The following is a 21,780-nucleotide window of genomic DNA, read 5'->3' as shown; positions in this document are numbered from 1 at the left end:
ATCAATGGCTATCTAGTTGAAAACAACAAAGAAAATTCAAAACTGAGCTGTACATCAAAGAAATGTACATTGAATGTTCCCAGAAAAATGTTTATGGACCCACAACCAGTCAGGGAGATGAAGTTTGGGAAAGGAGCAGACATCAACAAAGTGTTTTGGACTTCGATCCAAGACATTCTCTCCATAAAATAAATGATGCAGACCACTACAATAACATGATGATGGAATTACAGGCAGTGTTTCCAAAAACAGGTTTGTGAATTACTAGGTTTACATTATTTTAATGTATATTGTATATATGCAGCTATTTTAACTTTCAGGGGCCAGTTGTTCAAAGGCTGATTAGCTTTATCACAGTTTACAAAAAATTTGAAATTTTGATAAAATCAATTCTGGAAAAGCTAACCTTACCAAATTATATAAAACTATAGCACCTGTCAGTCAGTTTATATCTGTGAATTTTAAGGAATATATGCAAACAGGTTTTGATATAAAGGAGAAAATAAATTTTCACTAATCAAGTGATTAAACTAATCACGTTTTGAACAACTGGACCAAGATATATTATACATGTAATTACCACAATGAATAAAAAAATATAATCATAATTTTCTATTTTTCTATCATTTTCCTTCCAAAACAGAACCATTGTATTACCAGCATGTGGTAAGGGAAAGCGACCCTCGAGGCTCTCTACCAGCCCCTATGTAAGGAACAAGAATGGTTCCAGGTCATTGAGTGCAGTAGCCAGTCGGAGTGAGAATGGTCCTAGTACTTGAGTGTTACAGCTCCAGCAGTAGCTAGTGGGGGTAACATTGTAGATGATAAAGACAAGGCAAATCTATTAAATGAATATTTCTGTAGTATTACTAATATTGACGATAGCAACAGTGAAGTGCTTATTTTACAGTTGAAACTAATAGTGTTTGAAATAATCTACTTGTTACTTCTAATGAAATTTGTGATGTTTTAATTAATTTAAAGCTTGGAAAAGCTTCAGGTGAAGATGGTATAAGTCACCATATGCTTAAATACACGGCTGATACAGTTTGTAAACCTCTTAAGGTTAATTCTTTTCAATTTTTCTCTACCTGTATATTTCCAAATGTATGGAAAATGGCTAAAGTTATGCCTCTCTTTAAAAAGGAGATAGACATTCTATGCCAAAAACCCACCCTTCCCACCCATTTTTCTATTGCTAGTGTGCTGATTGATATCTTGCGATTCTGCTGTCGGTTTTTAAATTGTATGTTTCAGCTCATCACTTCCAAGATCCTTCGTCGAGGCTTCAGCATGATTTCCCAGAGTGCAGTGAAAGTTATTCCAGGGCATCACAGATTGTTTGGAAATATTGCGGTAGCAATGATTATCTGAACTTTCTCGTGGAATTAATTGTTCCGTGTAAATTCCATTTGGCGGTGTTTCACTTGGGGCAACAGAAAATGCTGATATAGAATTTTTAAGTCTATTATACAACAGCTTCTATTTTGTGGAATTTCCTGTTCCCAGTTTCCATTTTAATATTAGCTGTTTTTAATTCTCATGTTGAAGCTTTGGCCAAACTTCTACCATTCATATTGGGTTAAAAATATATTCAAATATAGTTTAATATTCCCATTGAAGGCTAAGTATTATAATGTAGGTTGTTATTGATTGAATATTGATTGGATATTTTCAATTAAAATTAAGTCTTGGTAAATATCAATTTTGTGTTTGTCTTCTATTTGATAATCGAAGTTTAATTTATTTTATTGGGATTCTACAAACATGTGTTATAAAAACTCATACAAGGAATTTTTATCTGCAAGCCCAGGCTTTTACACTGGGATCCTAATATTTTGCCTGATTGATACTGTAATTTAGCGTGTCGCCTCTCTTGGGACTACCCGCCAATTCCCAAATCGACCGGTCAGCAGACGAATCCCGAGAGTAGAGACATGCACACACGCTGAACTGATATTTAAAATCGGGTAATTAATAAAACAAAATGTTAAAAATATATAGAATATATACACAATCACTTTTTATGTTTCATGTTTTTCCCCAGCCACCACACATTATATATGACATAGTTACATGAATGTAATATTCGAATAGCGTATTGAACTTCTGATTCCTAGGCGTGGCAACATTATAAGATCATTTTTAATATCTTCATATATATATATATATAGATCTGCTACCTTGTTGAGATCAGCTGCTTGATTTTTACACTTTGAAGCACCCTATCCTAAACAAATATAACGGTCGTTCGGACTAACGGACGTTCAGACTAACGGGCATTCGGACTATTAGGCCTTAGGGACAAGGTGGTCACCCAGGTAACATATCGACATCACTTTTATTTGTCGTCTATCACCATTAAGCATAACAATTCAATCATTTTCACAACTGGTCCGAATTCAAAGAAACATGTTAGTGAATATATGGTGCTCCGTTAGGGCCAACTTTCAATTATCGCTCCTTCGCTCCTTCGACCTATATGCGAAGGAGCGATAATTGAAATTTGGCCCTAACAGACCACCATAGTTGTAAACTTGCTAAGATATGTGTACATGTCTAGATTGACACCATCTTCGGTGACCCACGGTTGATAGCTCTAAACTACGCTACACTTATAATAATGTAGCGTAGCGTAGTGCAATCAACCGTGGATCACCGACAAAAAACGAAATGTCACAAATTTTTAAAAATTGTGAAAAAGAACATAATCATGCAATACATGTACGTAAACGTATCCGATATTAGAGAATGTGAATGTAAACTGCAATCCTTTTTATCATTTTCCCAGAAATGACCATTACGCGAACCATTTTCATCATTGAAAAAGGGGAGAATAACAAGTAAAGGAAAATAGAAGGAAACAAAATTAAGTCGTGAAATAATATTTTTATGTACATTGTAGCGACGTTTACACGTACATGTATGCATGCTATTAGAATTGATGATACATATCATCCATTCATGCAGCAATGTTATCCCTAATGCAATCAAAATACAGTGAACATAAGGTTTACATTTGGACATCTTAGATGCATATGTTTGAAATATAGTTCATATAATGTATATTTATGAGACATCTTATAAAATGAAAGATATTTTCTTTCTTTTTATGATTTCTTTTTTTTTATAATTTTGATGTATTTCTTATCATGCAATGCTATTAAAGAAATGACAACTTACAGTCCATAGAAGTTTACAGTTAAATAACTTTAAAATATTGCCGAAAAATGTATTTATCACATTTTATCTAACACGTATCAAAATATCAAATTTACATGAAGTAAAACAACTATAGAAATGCATTTTTTGTAATTTTTGGATTAACGGGCCTTCGAACTATAAGGCCTTAGCGAGATCATGATCAATTGACCTTAAATTAACAGATGAAGGTTTCTTCGTACTAATCAGACGCACGACCAGTCCAGTATTACACGATTAGCATACATGTAATAAACAAATTATTGAAATAATTCAGGGAACAACATATTTTACAGCTCACGGTAAAGAAATTGTTATCAAACATCTACATCAAATTACACATCCTTGTACAAAAGTATTTCCATTAGCAATCCAAGATGGCGAGTGCTATCCATTGTTTGCGGATGTGTAACAGGAAGGCAACAAGTCGACAACTCGACAACACGACAAGTCGACATTTTACCGCGACAACACGAGATTCTGTAGGCGCTAATAATAATAATAATTAGCGTGTTTGAAATGTAGACTTGTCGTGTTGTCGACTTGTCGCGGTTCGAAAACGCGACAAGTCGACATTTTAACTGTTAAATCTCGGGTTGTCGCTGTTTGAGACCGCGACAACACAACAACACGAGATGGCCGTAATCAGCCACCATGCATTATGCATACAGAAGATGGTATTCAAAACGAAAGCAAATTGCTTGTTCTTTACACGATTTCGCTCAAAACGAAACGTTTCATTGATGATCAAGAAAAAATGCATTCACTAAACCGAATGAGTGTGTAATCCATTTTACTACCGTGGGAAATATGTCGTTCCGGTGATTGTGATGTCACTGTTTGGCGGGACTGACTGACGTTTCATTCACTCCTAGATGTACTAAAAGCGACGTCACTGGAATGTTCGGGATCAAATCATCAAATTTAGAAATTGAATCAATAGATTTCAAATCTAAAGGTATTCTATTGTAGGGAATCAACATATCTAACTTTATTCCGTTATATGTAAATACAAAATATGTCTCGTTTAAAAGCTCGCTAGAGGTCAACGTTTACCAAATGTTAGTATTTTTAGATATTTTTTTTCATTATTCAATTTTCCTCAAATTTTTAGCATTACATCGATGCAGTATGCCATTCTGGAGATTTTGATGTCTTCAAAATTAAAATTGGTCCACTAATGAAATTTTTATGACGTAATTAATATTTAACAAAGATTTTTTTTTGAAATTTCGACAATTACATTTGAAACATATCCTCTGACTCCACCCGGTCCGTTCAAGCCCAAACTCACACAAGATCTTCAACTTATTACCGTGACCAATTCTTGTTAATATGGTGTTGATTCAAATTCAAATATGGCCGCAATGACGTCACTTCGTTAATCTAGGCAAAACAATGACGTTAAATTCTCTAATTTATGTTATATTGTGAAGAATAGCATACTGAGAAATTTTGTAATTGTACCTTTTTCTCTAAAAATGTCAACTTCCGGTTGACATTGACTCATAATGCAAATTCGCCGCTTTCAATGAAAATCACTAATACATCTTCTTGTCAAGTTCTACATGGCATAGAGACGTGATATTGTGCATGAAGTATGCTTTGGTAATTGACTATCAGGTTTAAAAAAAATAAGCGACCTTGACCTTCGTCCAAGGTCACAGAGTGCACTTTTGGTTGTAAATAAGGTTCAAAGTTCAATAGTGGAATTTTTTGACAAAATCATTAATAAATCTTCTTCTCAAATTCTAAGAGGCCGACAGACCTAATATTTAGCATGTAGTATGATGACCTAAATGCCTACCAATTTTGTTAATATGATTGACCTTCATCGATATTCACAGGGGCCAAAAACATAAAATCTTCAAATGACGTCTGCTGTTCTGCAAGGCCTGGACACCTCATATAGAAATTCATAATACTGAAATAGACGGCTACCAAGTTTGTAAATATGAAATACCTTGACCTTCATTCAAGGTCACTGTGGCTAACAATCTTAAAATCTTCCATTTACTTCTTGGGAAGTTCTGAAATGGCAAAGACCTGGAATTGCACGTGTAGGACGTCGACACAAAGCGCTCCCAAGATTGTTAATATGGGTAACCTTGACCAGAATTCCTTTTAGGTGAAAAGCCCGTCCAATTGTCCCGGTGACAATTTCTAGTTCTTATTATTCTTCGTCCTGTTTTTGTGAACGCTCTATCGGACAAACAGTAAGACATGAGATAAAAATTATTTCAGTATGCTTAAGCTTTGTAACAAAATTAAGTAGGTCAAAAATTCAATATGTCCGCCATGACGTAAAACCTAAAAACACAAAAACTGCTATAACTCAAAAAGTCTGAAAGCTGTTTCAAATCGAAAGGTATTTTATTGTAGGGAATGAACATATCTATCTTTTATCTATACATGTTTCCACAAAAAATGTCTCGCTAGAGATCGAAGTTTGCCAAAAATGACTATTTAAAAAAAAAAATCATTTTTTCCCCAACTTTTTGCATTACATCGATGCAGTATGTCATTTGGAAGATATTGATGTTTTCAAATTTAAAATTGGTCTACTAATCAATTTTTTATGACGTAATTAATATTTAACAAAGATTTTTTTTGCAAATTTTGACAATTATATTTGAAAGATCTCCTGACTCCGCCAGAACAATCTAGCCCAAATTCACACAAGATATTCCACTTATCACCGTGAACAATTCTTGTTTATATGTTGTCGATTCAAATTCAAATATGGCCGCAATGACGTCACTTCCGGTTTAACCTAGACAGCCAAAACTCATTAACCACGGACCCAATTTCTTTCATTTTGGTATATGTCATGTTATGTAGAATAACATATGAATAAATTTGTAATTGTACATTTTTCTCTAAAATGTCAACTTCCGGTTGATCATTCACTCAAAATTCAAATTCGCCGTTTTCGGTGAAAATCACAAATACATCTTCTTGTCAAGTTCTACATGGTATAGAGGCTTGATATTATGCATGAAGTATGCTTTGGTAATTGACTATCAGGTTTGATAAAATTAATGACCTTGACATTTATCCAAGGTCACAGAGTGCTTGTGATTTTAGAGCTATGAAAATGTTCAAGTGAAAATACAGCTCATTGAGGCAGCTGTAGCTCGTTAGATATGTTATATAGAAACGAAAGTGAAATAATTAACTTTGCTACCACATTTCTGTAAAACGTGAACTTTCGGTTGCAAATAAGGGTCAAAGTTCAAAAGTGGAGTTTTTTCACAAAATCATTAATAAATCTTCTCAATTTCAGGAAGACCTAGAGACCTAATATTAGGATGAAACATGCTGACATAAATGCCTACCAAGTTTGTTAATGCATTTGACCTTGACCTATATCCAAGGGCACTGGGGCTCACAATCCTAAAATCTTCAAATGACTTATGGTAAAGTTCTGAAATGGCAAAGACCTGAAATTAGACTAGTGGCACGTTGAAACAAAGCGCGACCAAGCTTGTTAATGTGAATGACCTTGACCAGAATACCTTGCTTTTAGGTGAAAAGCCCGTCAAATTATCCTGGTGACAATATCTAGTTTTTATTGTTTTCGTGTTAAATGTCATTCTCTATGTAATCTTCAATTTTGGAGGAAAGAAAGATAATAAGAATCAAATAACAAGTGGGGCGTCAATCCGTAATGTTTGGTTTGGTTTTTAACTTATTTTCGATCTATTAACAGCCAGGATTATGTAAGGACGTGTCAACATTGATGTTTGAGGAAAACCCGAGAACCCGGGGGAAAACCACCGACCAGAGTTCAATATACATAGCAACTGACCCACATGGGATTCGAACTCGCGACCCAGAGGTGGATGGATTGTGTTGTGGTAATATGTGAGGACATCTTAATCACTAGGACATCACAGCCTCCATTCGTAATGGGAATCCCTGATAAAAACTTATTGTCGATATCCATCCAATACGGAAGGAAAGAAAGACAATACACTAGGCTCTTGCCGTCCTTCATATATAAGAAGAACGGCAAGAACCGCGAAAGCGCTAGGGCGATACAAAAATTGTTTTATTGTATTTTTTATATTTGGAAACCATATCACATGGACATTTTACTTTTTTTACGTATATATATACCTTTATTAGCGTTCTCTTATTCGTCGGAAGAACACAGACATGTGATCTAGTATATGTATCGCATGGGTAGCCATGTGAATCAATCTCATACGGCATGAATGTATTGCCTTGGATAAACAAGTACTTCACCTGTAGACATAAGATGAAATATCGATAGGACATATGTGCAGAAAATGTAAAATATTTTTCTAAGATTTTAATTATTCAAAAATTTTGTTTATGTACAAATTAAATAAAACTCCTCCGAGCCATCACGGGTATGTTACTGCGACCACGTGACATTATAGATGATATATGTAAGTGCTGCATTAATAAAACAGGTAGGTTCTGGACTAGATATATCAGTGATGAATACCAAAACACGTTACCTTTTCGGAGTGATTCTATGCATGTTTGGAATAGGATTTCTGTGTATCCGACATGCTAAATATCAATTTAATGTTCACGATATTGAATTTAAAATCACGTATAATCGGAAAAATCCAGAGTTGTTACCAAAGGAACTGGAGTCCTGTCCATTGCGGAATGTATCTATCATGAAAAAGAAAGAAAAATTCATACATGTAGGACTTCTAAGCTACCCTGGATCGGGAAATACCTGGACACGCCATATGATACAACAACTGACAGGTACGAAACATCTTTTAGAAACGAATTTAATGTTTTTAAAGTATAGAGCACCATTCGAAGAATCTGTGTATTTAATATTTTATTTTACGACGCGGTCACGTATTTGCCTGTCATTGGGCGTTGTCATTGGCTGGTGAACGAAATAACATCTTTTAATATGAATAGAATATGAAAAGAATTTAACGAAACATGCACTTTATAGCCGTTCAAATCTTGTAAAATTTTTCCGCTTCCATCTTATTCGAAGGGGGTGTACATTTAATTCTTTTTAATCGTTGAAAGCGTCATTCACGAGATAGAGAAAACCATGTTTTACTTTTTTATATTCATGACGATGACGGACTTGATTTGATTGATATTAACGACTCGGGGTTTATCAGGTAAAATGAATAAATTTTCCCTCACTTATGACTCTATAGAATAGATATGAATAAGGATAGCCGATGTGACCAGATTGTTGTTATAAATTCACAGACTTACAATGTGTTCTAGATTACAAACTTAATTTATCATCTTTTTTTCAGGCTATTGTACTGGGACTGTTTATTGTGATAGGTTTTTAGCCAAAAAAGGATTCCCCGGAGAATGTGTCTTTCCTAGTACAAAAGCAAAAGGCTGTATAATATATAAAAGTCACTATAACGTGAAGGATAAGCTCAGAGGATTCCAAAAGGCCATAATACTGATACGAAATCCATTCGATGCTCTTAAAGCTTTTTTTAACTGGCATACTGGAAAACAGTCTCAATATTCAGTGAATGCAGCAGTCCTTCAAAAAAATAATAAGACAAGAATTATTAAAGATCGATTCCATGCCTTAGTGGACCCATCGAAATTCAACTCAACTGGTAAGATACGTTTAATATAATTAAAAATGTTTGGAATGATGACTTTACTTGTTCATTTAGTTTCATTGATAGCTACATATGTACTCTTTGTTTGAGATAATTCGACATTTTATTTTAGCGTGTTTGTTGTCTGAACATGTAAACAATCCTCAACGTATCGCAATAAAACAACATCTGATCTAAAGAAAGGGCAGATATTAAAAGTGTTCAAAGAAAACCTTGGAAGGACTGTAGCTGTTAGTACGCAAACTGTAACGACGTGGATACAAAATCAGTAAAACACGATTATAAAGAATATATTTACCTACGAAATCACTTCGTTATAAGCAACGTTCACTTACATTAGATATTTTTTAATCCACGAAAATTACTACGATATAACCATGAATTAGTTGTAAATATTTTCGTTATAAACGTGTAAATATGTTCGTTATAAACGTGTGTCAAGCAACTTCATTGACAAATGTTAAAGGGGTCTGACATCAGGTAATATTTATATAAGTCTCCTACATAGATCGCTTGCGATGTTATTTAAACAAAAAAGGATTGTTTTTCTGAAACCAAGGCACAACAATGACATTGTCATATGGACGTTATACTACACAAGTGGAAAGACCGACAACGCTGACTGTTGTATTGTATTACCGTTCAAGGATGATACCTTTAGAATTTATGTACTTCATATCATATTTTTTTATGAAAGCCAGATAACTAAAACACAATATGGTATCATTCGAAATATATTGATTTATATGTCTAAATACAAAATTAAAAGTAGACTTTGTCTTAATATACAAAAGAGAGGAAACGTATTACAAACAATATACATGGTAATGTCAAATAAATCTTCAAATCCGTGTCATATCGAATTTCAAATTGTAAATATTGAAATAAATTTAATAATCATTTGACTGTAATTTATATTTAGTTTCCATTTTGTTTATGATCGAGACATCTTTACTTTTCTATTAAAACCTTGATAACATGGAGAATTTACATATGAGTAACAAGGGCGTAGCCATTCGTGCCCTTTGGTGCGAAGCACTTCTAAGGTAACACACACTTTAGAATGTAAGATAACCCAACCTTCATCATTTTGACCTACATACAGAAAACATCAGTTTTTGACGATCATTTTGCGATTCATGTTAAAAAATAACTATGAATATGATTCTGTGAAGTAAGCTCAATCTATTACCAAGCAGTTTAAACGCACTTGTATTTTTTTTTCGGCAGAAGTTCTTTGTTATAGCTATAATTTGCAAACGTTCGAGTGATTAGTACCAGCTCCAAGCGTAATAAGCTGACCAAAAACGGAATAACTGTTACAAAATTCTTTCTGCTCATATTTTATAATTTGTGTTTCCTTTTTTAGAATAGTTAATGACAAATAAAACATCTGGCTGGCCCTTTAAGGCGTTGCCCTCATTATATTACTTCAGTCAATATATATATGCATAAATAACGAAATGGATCTCATCAATACTTTCTGTCTATCGGTCATGTTACACGCTCTGGTACACACTGTGATTTTTCAATAAATACAGAGTAGTCGTGATCAATGCTATGGTATGGAAATAATCAAATATCGTTAAACTAAGTGGATAGGGATAACTAATGCAAAATTAATAGGCAAATTTATAAAGATTTCGAAATGGTTTTTAAGAAAACTCTTAGGAACCTTCATTGAGGAATGAATTTTAAGGTTTTAAAAATTGGTTTTCCTGACCCAATAACAAACCACTAGTTTGTTGATTGCAAAGGTATCATTGTAACAAAGATGTATTTGTTGGCTTGAGGGCGTGTGTTAAGTACTGTTACCAGTAAATGTTTTGTCGTAATATTTTCACCCTATTTCCATTAAGAATTGTGATCATTATCCACGAAATGTATCCCATTGTTATATCTGAAGAAATAAAAAATATTTGAAGAACTCAAACAGAACTCGTGTGTAACACTGTAGAGCTTACTAAACCAGCTGAGCGATGAGGTCTATAGCACTAAACACGTGAGAACTACGAATACGTGTCTTATACTGTTCGTATACATTATGTCAAAGATCTGTTCATCTTTTGTAAATAATTTTTTCAGCCTGGTCCGCACATGTAAAACGGGAAAGTACTGTGTGGAGGGATTCCTACTTAACATGGCTGAACGTATTTCAAAACCGTTCCTTGGTGGTACGTTATAAGGATCTTAGAGAAAACCTCATCCCAACACTGAGGAAGATCAGCAAATTCCTTGATGTCCAGTCGACAGAAATGGATTATATCTGTACAGATGTCAACAAGGAGGGACAACATCACCGGAAACAAACCTATTCACTAGAGACGGCGGACATATTTACAGATCAACAAATTGATATGGTGAACAGTGCCATCATGACTGTCATGAACGCAACGAAGAACCGGTATAGTTTAAAGGATTTTATTTTTGTTAATCCAAAATAGAAGTTCAAAAGTTAAGTTGAAATAATATCGCATAAACTGAATATTCCAAAATCAATTGTTGTTTTACCCAATCAATTGGAATGTTAATGACTGCAAGTTATTGATTAAGTTCTCTTGAGGAATTACCAACTTTATCACATTCCCAAATTTTCATTTTGAGTTGCTTGTGGATGAGAGAGGCACGTATTTCGTTCCTTTGGTGTTCATCAACGTTAAAAGTCATAACCCATATTCTTTATAATATTATGCACTCTTCAACTATCTCAGTCAAATTTTAAAATTCAGAAAGTATATTTGGTAAACATATAGTTTAGTAAAATAGCCAGGCTCATTTAAGGATTGCCTTACATGTATGCATTATGGTAAGATGAGTATGATTTAGGGGTACAGAGAGGCGTTTGTAGAGAAATGTTGTGGTGTTTGTTATTTATGTATTACTGCTCTTATCATACTATGAAACGTCAAAAAATAGATCTAGTATCATATCTATTCTGGAAATTCAGAAAACCAATCAATGAATAATAATATTATGAATATGAACAATACACCTTTTTAAAACCATTCATTACAAACATCTGGTTTGTTATTAAGGGCCCACCGAAAAAAGCCTTTACAATGTAAGTGTAACACGAAACTGATGATTTGTTAGAGTCGCAAACGTTATCAGCGTACCGTTGATACCAGATTTATCCCCACCTTCTGAACTATTCAATTGAAATAACTGTTTCCTGCCGTCGTCCTAATTACCGCTCCGCTTTACTTTCCTCTCTCTGCGGTTGATGGTAAAACAACGAAATTAGTCGTCACGTTTAACATTACGCAGGAAACAATGCATTCGTTTGGTATTGTAACCTTACCTTAGGCCATCGGTATATATATTTTTAAAGCTATTTTTGATTTCAAGAGACTTTCATATTTGTTTTGGAAAGACATACGTTTTTGATATGTTGATTATATAAAAATGGATTGTTGCATAGGGGTATCTTGGATGAATCTAATGTGTGCCTCCATGTTTCATCTTTCTAAAATGAATTGAATTGAAATAAATTTATCTAATCTTTACATTTTCCACAATTAGGGTATGATAACCTTTCAGTATATTTGTTTAAATTGTACATCCAACTAGCCTCTGAATATTCCTCTAACCCTTAAAGCTGTTAAACTATATTTATTATTTTCAAATCACCTTCATTGCATATTGTGACACCTGAAGTTCTGGAATTTTGCCGCTCTTCTCATGAGAGATATTTGAATCCGTTTAGTTGCGTAGTAGCTCTTCGCTATAATTCTTTAACAACTGAATATCCTTAAGTTTGTATGGATTCAAAGCACTGACTGCATATTCGAAATGCTTAAAGGTCCTTTAACATCAGTTGCTGTAAAGTAGAGGTTAAAAACTTTCTGAACCATCAATTATCGCAGATGCATCGACTACCAACTGAGAAAGAAGAACTTCTTTATTGTTAATCCATGAAAAAAGTTCAGGAATATTCATCAAATGACTCTAATAAACTCATTAAGAAGGTTTATGAATCCATGAAAAATTCATGATTTGTCATGATCAATGTGTCAAGAATTATCCATGAAGTTTTATACATGACTGATATTCTGAATGTTTCAATATATATCAATTAGCATAAAACTTGGTGAATGGTTCTGGGCAAACTATTTCATTTATTCATTTTGATGAATCTTAATGAATATACAGTGAATTTATATGACTTATCACATACTCATATGAGTCACATGACTTCTGTATTTCCCGCTTAAACAGCCCAAATCCAAAATGGTTGCTGTATCTGCTGGCGTGTGGAAGGGGAAACATTATTCATCTTAAAATGGAAGTTTTGGCACATCAGTGAACGGATTATTCAATTCCTGGATTTCTTTAAGCACAGATGAACACTTTCAATAAGTTTTGATTGATTTGCAGGTTGTTTTCAATATGATATTGTTACATACTGATATTGCTATAGTAATTATGCATTGATCTTAGTTTGTAAATTTTTGTCAAATGTTATCGAATTAAATTGTCCATATAAAGTTTTATGCTTTCCAACTATAGGTTTTTTTAGAAAAAATACTTATTTACTTCGAATGCATTATGAAATTGATTACTGCGTGTCCATGAAAACAAATTTTGTTATCACTTATCTGTTGTAGTCTGAAAATTTAATGAACACAGTAAACTGGAGGTGATTTCATGTTAAACTCTTCTGATGTTACAAATTAATATATGGATTAAAAATTATTGTGATAAGAATTTGTTTCATCAAATATTGAACTGATTCCAATATAATTGTCCTTAGTTTGATTAAAAATTTCAATCCTGGACCCCCTGTAGAGTTAATGAAATTCAGAAGCTAATGACTTCAACTTGCATTCATTAAACTTCATGAACACAACTTAAGTTCATGAATATTCATGGATTGTTCCATTTCATGATTTTTTGTGAATATTCATTAATTGTTTGTGCATACTGCTGCGGGTTGTTGTTCATAAATAACTCGTAAATTATCACAAATAAATATTTGCGATAATTCATGATGGTTTGACGTTTATGCATATTATTACGATATTCATGAAATTTTTATGAAAAATTTTTTATTGACAAACTATTTCATTTATTCATTTTGAAGAATCTTAATGAATATAAAGTGAATTCATATTACTTATCACATAATCACATGAGTCACATGACTTTTGTATTTACCACTAAAACAGTCCCGATCCAAAATGGTTGCTGTATCTGCTGGCGTGTGGGAAACATTATTCATCTTGAAATGGAAGTGTTGGCACTTAAATGAACGGAATATTCAATTCCTGAATTTCTTTAAGCACAGATGAACACTTTCAGTGGGTTTTAATTTATTCGCAGGTTGTTTTCAAGATGATATTGTTGTGATTAACTCGTGAATATCACAAATAAATATTTATCTTATCTGACATCTTTTAAAAGTTTTGAATAAAGAATTAATCACACAGGAAATGAATGCACATTACAGTCACAACAAAATTGCCCGAAATGAAATGGATTGTATGAAATACGGATATGTTAAGGACGTAGAGCAAACGTGATGGGACCTTCTTATGTCATCATATTTTTGAAATGGTACAGTTAGTTAAAGGTCACAGAATGACCGAATTTCTCATTCTATGGAACTGCTCTCGTGAAATCTGTCGAACATTTAAATGCATATATAATGGTTTATAATGGTCTGATGTCTCTCAAGCATGTCGTCTATGAATAGATTAACTGAAAATAAATAACGTCTTAGGTGATGAACCGGAACTAGCAACAACTTTTATAAAATAGAGTGTAGATTGTATATTGACGAGCCGTTTAACAACACCAAACTGTAAATTACAGATGAACACATGACGCAAAAATCATCTGACACCAGAGGTTAGTAGGATATGTAACAGTTAATTGAGATCACTGCCCGGGGTATGGGACAGGACATACTTGATATGAGCGATCAGTTTGATGTCATACTTAGTAATTTGGCTAAAAAATGGGAAAACTCGTGCATTTTAATGATACAAACACGAAACTTACCATGCAAGTATTTATGACTATTTAAAAGAGAATAAGGGCGGGAGCCATCGCAAGTGCCGCGGTGGCCGAGTGGTCAAGATGTCCCAATATATTACCACAAGCCCTCCACCTCTGGGATGTGGGTTCCAACCCAATATGGGGTGGTTGCCAGGTACTGGTTGGTAGTTTTTCTCTGGGTACTCCGGCTTTCCTCCACCAACAAACCAGGCAGGTCGAACGTTGAAATAATAAAACGAAAGGGAGCCTTCGCAAAAACAGCCTACGTACAGTATATTTCAATATGGTCGCTATTTTCGTGGTGAAATTAAGAAAACTAATGAAATAACAAGTTGCACATTTTGATAAAAACATGAAACATGGCATGTGAGTAGCCAAGACAACTAAAATTTAAAACTGGAAGCTATTGGAAAGGGGTATCTTCTTCCGATATGTTTCAAGATGGCTGCCAGTAACTAAATAACACACTGCACGTGTTGATAAAAACATGAAAAGTATGTGAGTTGCCAAGACAATCAGATTAATATTGAAACCAGGAGCAAATTTAGGTCATTTCATAATATTTTTACTGTCTGATGTTACAGACAATCGGAATTGGGCAACAGCCAACATGCCTATACATGCCCTCTCCTTACATATAACCAGTACATGCAACTCAATATATTTACATATATTTACATAAATAATGTCAATAGTTATTTTATGTAATGATGACGATAACCTAAACATCAAGCTAGATATTGATAAACATCATATACCAAATGTCTCCTAGTTTATATCATTACAAATAGAAAAAAAAAGATTTTGCAAGATAGTCAACACAATTAAGCGACCACCATTTTATCTGAAAATATCGAAGCATTGAGCTCTATGATCAATGATATATGCATTTACTGTAAAACATTTGATGGTTCTAACGGATAACATTGTAGGTAATGCACAGGACGGTTCGTTTCACTCGGTCATAATAGACGGGAAGAAGCTGTTTTTAGCAGCAGAAACATTAAGTAATCTGTTATGTCGAAAATTGTAATTATCACTTATATTTAAAGAGGGCTGGAATAATTCATAAATATGAAAATGACATTTTTTATTAAATATATTTAAAAAGTTATATTTAGACGTAGATGTCTTCGTTTGATAAGTGGTACCAGCCAGATTCCCTATAATTATAGCGTGACTTGTTCCCCTTCTTAAACCAGTGATAATGTGTGCTGCTTCCAGCTGAATTGACCTCAAAATATCACACTCAATTTGACCATGCTATATTAGAATACTCAAGAATTGGTCGAATAAAGGACGTATAGATTTTCGACCAAGTTTGAATCTCAGTATTTTTAGTATGTTTATTCTTTTGCATCCTTTCTCATAGATATACATATATGTAATGTATATGGGTAGACCAATTTGCCATTGAATTGAAATAAACTCCTATTTGCTTATGACTGGTATTATCATTATATTTCGTATTGTTGAAAAATTAATCAGGAATTGATATTAGGGAGTCAACTCTCATTGAGAAAAGAAGAGATACAGTTTAATCAGGATTAAAAAGTATGTCTCATTTTCAGCCCATAAAGATATTTTCTCATATCGTTGTTAGGAATTTCGGCAGATTCCTGTCTATTGCCTTCAATGAGACTTATTAAGGAAGTATCGTCAGCAATCAATTTAACATTAGAAGAAATATCATCACCAATATCATTAATATAGAATAGAATGATATATGGTCCCAGGACAGATCCCTGTGGTATCCCCGCCTGTATGGATTTAATAGTAGATTTGAATCCGTCGCAGACCACTCTGTGTCTCCTTATCTTTAAAATAAGATGAATATCTTACCATTGATTCGATCAAACGCTTTGCTTATATCACAAAATATCATTATCGCTTCTTTACCATTATCCAAATGTTTCACAATTGTGTTATGTATAGCTAATAGTTAATAGGTTGTTAAATCTTTAGGTTAAAATCCTGGTTGATGCTTGGAAATTATGTTATGTCTGGAAAGATAGTTTTAAAGATTTTTAAAGACATTTTTTCCAAACTTTTGCTCAAAATAGGAGTCACAGAAATAGGTTTATAATTAGAAGGATCATTTCGTAAACCTTTACCTTTCTATTGGTGTAACATTAGCATTTCCCGACACATAAGGAAAACATACCAGATGATATAGAATTATTAAATATTACATGAAGAGGTTTTATTTTATAATTGACTGAGAGACGCCGGATTCAGGAGGAATACTATCAGGGCCTGAAGGTATTGGTGTTGAGAAGATGAAGTTGATCAATTATGTCTTGTTCTGTAATGTTGAAAGTTGGAAATGTATGCTGTGACTGAGGACTGTCAACATACCTATTAGAAACAGATATAGATGTAAAATATTCATTGAATGATTCAGCTTTATCGATAGGATGTAGTTTTAGATCACAATCAATAATCAGGGGAGCGTCGGTTTCATTTTTGTTATTAAGATTCATAAGTTACCTGTTTTCGCCACCTTTATCAGGCGGTATAGATTTATCAGTTAAAGAGGACTGAAGTTTATATATATATTTTTCTTTTGCATCACGGATTGAAGAACTAACCTGATTCCAAATGGTTCTAAAGTTGGTCCATGTGGCAAGAGTGATATTATAATTTGAATGTCGAATGTTGACTATTTCTTCTACCCATCATCACTCGTATATCGTTTGTCATCCAAGTTTTATCATTGGGTCTGATAGTTACTGTTTCATGGAGTACAGATAGGTCAATAGCTGCTAGGATTTTATCAGTTGTAATATAATTCATATTATTAATACTTCCTTGTAGTTCGACAGCCCAAATCAAAAAACGAAGATATTCATTTGCCCTGTCATAGTCTGCGTTATCAAAGTATATGAGAGTCTTTTTGTATGCATGTTTTTTAAATGATTTAAAATTTATATCGGAACTTATAGGAAAGTTGTCGTTGCAGGATGGAGTTTGCACAGTGGTATTAGTTGTTAAGTTAGTATTACAGTATAACTTGTCTAAACCGAACCCGGTATAAACCTGAAACTTGTCTATACCGATTAATTTGTTTGGTCCCGGCAAATGTCTTACAATAGTACCCAGAACCTGCATAATCCGGAACCTGTCTACTCTGAAAACCAGAACTATCTAGGTAATGTTACTATACCTGTCTTTGTAAAATTAACTTGGGCAAACCGTCAGCAATGTTTTCACCAACATGGGACTGGACCATGAGGCGCCTAAAGGAGATTTACCTGTATCAGTAATTCTATGGGCTAGATAGTGACAACTGTTTCACTTTTTCATTCGACGGTCTTTGTGTACATGTACATTCGTATTTGTGATTACTTTTCATCGGTCATTTCTAACAATTGAAACATAACACATTAACTTCTGTGAGAGTTCATTTGAATTGTAGCACATCGAGAGAAACGGATTCGTACATGTACACCTCAGGAAACCAAGAAAACATAGGATGGAATTCTGTTGTTCTACCATGTACATATGTGAGAATAAATTTTTGTGCTTTTAAAGAAAAAAAATATCCTTCTGATGAATTTTCCATGAGATCATTTTGTGATAAGGTTATATCCTCAATAAACTCGGACACCTGTATAAACGAAACAAATAGACTGGTCCCGTTCACATCCGGTTTAGACAAGTTATACTGTATTAGTGATAATTACATCTATTGATTTAAGGAAAACGAAGTATTCCTAGTAGATTCAGATACATTTTTTTCTAATCCGTATTTTAGTAAAAGTCTGAAGGATGTGAATTAGGAGTTAGATTTAGCATATCCTGATTTATATCGATAGACTGGCTATTTCCGTGTTGACATTCCCACGCAGCCTCGCTTTCAAAATTTATTTTAAGAAATGTTACATTTACGGAAACAATGCCATATCGAATGAGCAATACACGCACAAATAATCGTAAATATGAAATTCACACTGGAGGTAAACAACCAATGAGGGACAGAAACTTTTGATGACATTGGAAACTAGTTTTAGTTTGAAACGGACCCTCGCTAGTAGTAATAAGACGTTCACATTCACAGCTCTCGTCTCTCTCTCTCACACATTCACTTACATATATAGCTGATAGAAATGTCGGGGTATATGTTAGATGAAGTCAGTCATAATTCTATAAAATGTTTTTCAGATGTTCATCATTCGTATATTCGTCAATGATTGATGTATTCAAATTTTATCCGAGGCATGACCTAATTGATTCTCTTTTGCTACTCACCTATGGTGCTTTAATAACTTTGATAATGAAAATTTGTGTTGTTTTCAGGTTCGGTCGGACCGTTGATAATGAGTTCAAAAGAGCAAGGACACAAAACAAAGAATTAATTGTATTTGGTTAGGTTCTCATATTATCAATAAACAAAAAAATTGCACATTGCACAAAAATAGAATTAAATTTAACTCGTATTGGTAATCCAATGTAGACACAGATTAATTTCTGTAGATGGCGATCCAACATATAAAAGTCCACAATTAGAATAATATTCACAGTCACAGTTCAATTTTGATTATCCAATAATTAAAGGTGTTTATAGCCGAATTTGAACTCCACAAAAATAAAAACACTCATCAACACATCTTCAAACTGTAGGTAAATACATACATTTACATAACAACAAATAACATCTCAAATTTCTCTATGACACTGCTTTAAACGATACATATCTAATGTTTTTCCATCACGTCTTGCGTAGAGTGGTCGTGCTGCAAGGAGTCGCGATATGAATAGGTTTTAAAGGGACAAATATTAAATGTGAAAAACATTTAATTTACTGATAGTTTGTGTGATCTCCTCAAGGCTTAATAGTTTTATCAAACCGAATGGGGGAATAATGTTAGTCAAGCAATTTATTCTTGGCGCGTTTCGGGTTAACATTTCCTTGTGAACACGACAACTTACCTAGAAGAAAATAATAGAAACTTAAAATTCCACGAGGACCTTATCAATGGTGTGTATAGACAGGTACTTAAAAGGAATGTTTAAAATATCATTGTATTGTTGTTGTTGATTATCAAATATACAAAATCTTTGTAAGTGACCGAGGGAAATATTTATGTGTAGAAAGATTGATGCATGGTACGATTCAGCATGATACAGTAATTTAAACGCGTCTATCGTTTTTTAAGGACATTCATTTTATGCTGTCAAGACATAATGACATTTTGCTTCCCTCTTCCAAGGTGTGTCAGGCAACTGGTATATTTACTATCAGTGGTATTAAATAGACCTGGAAATTTAACCAGTCTTTTGTCTTGTGGCATGAAGATCGGGTTGAGATTGGTAGATTTAACGAATCGTGATCCGACTTGATCAAAAATGACTTGATAAAACGGCAGTAGACTTTGGACTCATAAACGCCCAGATTTTAACAATTATTCCTTGTTGCTTTAATCATTATCTCAAGGAAATACTTAAGATTAAAGCATAAAAACAAAAAGTTTGAAAATGTAGGTAAGATTTAAATATAAATTATTATGGAAGAAATAAATATTATCCACGAAATTGTCTAGTCCAGTAGCGTCTAAATTGAGCAAACTTCAAGTACAGGTGCACTTATCTGGCATGTTGTATTGTTATACACATGTTATTTACAGTGATCCAGTTAAGATATGTACATGGGTATAATACCCATTGAAAATCTGTCAATTACCTCGGCCTTTAAATTGTGTGAACGTGTACTAATTACCTGTAAAATACTTGATATTACTCAACCCAATTACTATGAGCACTAATACATCCAGAAATAAAATTAGAAGAAATTTGGTTAAAATTAGGTTAATTCCAGATATTTTTAAGAGTCTACATAATCTGTGCCCTTGATTCAGATAGATATTTACAAAATTGCTAACTTATCATTGATTACATGATAACTATACCCACAAAACTTTTATTAAAATATATTTTCAGTTTGCACTAACATGGACATGCTTTCTAGTATTATCATTATCAGTGTATAATTGTTAACACAACACGGGCGGCGATTATATTGTTACGTGAATAGTCGATGGCGTAGCAATGTGGGGTCATAACCCCGCTTTTGGAGGGAATCTATGAATGACTCGATTCCAATCAGCTGTTCAATCGAATTTGTTGACTATGTTTTAATAAAAAATATGCAACTGCTGCGGGAATAAATAATATTCATTTACTTGAAAAACTGTAAATATAAGGAATAGAAGTTTATTTTGTTGAGGTTATGAGGGTATAATGATAATAAACATCATTTCCTTAATTCTCTGTTCAGTTTTTGGTCCGCACAGAAGTCAGAGTTGTGCCCCCCTCTTTCAAAAGTGCTAGTTAAATTTATTACCCATCCCTCAAAAAAATTATCTGGAGCACTATAATAAGAAGAAACATGTAATATGATTGAGTGATTTGCATAAAACGTATAGTATATAACAATAAGACTGCTTAGTTGATAGCTAGTTGACCTAGTATAAGTATAGGATTTATTTCCTGCTGACACTGTGTTATCATCCATGATCATCTGAGGACTCCGCCATCATCCTGTTTTCATAGAAAATTGTAAGGTTTCGTAAAATATCAGGAAATAGCCTTAAACATTTATATTGTTGATATCATTCTATTTGAAAATTAAAAAAAAAAAAAAAAAAATTGAAATATCAACAGGGAAATAATCCTGCTAATGGGCATTGTTCATTCTTAATCAGGTCAGATAAAATTAAATATATACTTGTTATCCGTAACACACTTTAAAAATGAAGGGTCGGTAAGTAGTTTTTTTTAATAATTCTAATAAGGCAGGATATCTCAATAATTATCTCCCTTGGTTTTTAGCTCACCTGGCCCGAAGGGCCGATGAGCTTATGTCATGGCGCGGCGTCCGTCTGCCCGTCTGTCAACATTTCCTTTAAATCGCTACTAGTCATAGAGTTCTGCATGGAATGTAACTAAATTTGGCCACAAACATCCTTGGGGG

The 21,780-nt window shown here is 33.5% G+C and overlaps 1 protein-coding gene across 1 annotated transcript; it reads left to right on the top strand.

Annotated features, from left to right (window-relative positions):
• The first annotated feature begins 7,323 nt into the window (after nt 1–7,323).
• Nucleotides 7,324–13,845, top strand: LOC138306465 (sialate:O-sulfotransferase 1-like). Its single transcript, XM_069246929.1, has 3 exons — nt 7,324–7,953; nt 8,478–8,801; nt 10,893–13,845. The coding sequence occupies exons 1-3, from the start codon at nt 7,611–7,613 to the stop codon at nt 11,249–11,251; spliced, it is 1,026 nt and encodes a 341-aa protein (XP_069103030.1). The 5' UTR covers nt 7,324–7,610; the 3' UTR covers nt 11,252–13,845.
• Nucleotides 13,846–21,780: the final 7,935 nt, after the last annotated feature.

This window comes from Argopecten irradians, chromosome 13 (genome assembly GCF_041381155.1).
Source record: "Argopecten irradians isolate NY chromosome 13, Ai_NY, whole genome shotgun sequence".
Classification (NCBI taxonomy): domain Eukaryota; kingdom Metazoa; phylum Mollusca; class Bivalvia; order Pectinida; family Pectinidae; genus Argopecten; species Argopecten irradians.
This window is presented reverse-complemented; position numbering and strand designations above follow the sequence as displayed.

Coding starts and splice junctions, on each gene's coding strand:
- LOC138306465 (XM_069246929.1), top strand. CDS start 7,611: ATGATATATGTAAGTGCTGCATTAATAAAACAGGTAGGTTCTGGACTA. Junction 7,954..8,477: donor TATGATACAACAACTGACAG/GTACGAAACATC, acceptor TCTTTTTTTCAG/GCTATTGTACTGGGACTGTT. Junction 8,802..10,892: donor ATCGAAATTCAACTCAACTG/GTAAGATACGTT, acceptor TAATTTTTTCAG/CCTGGTCCGCACATGTAAAA.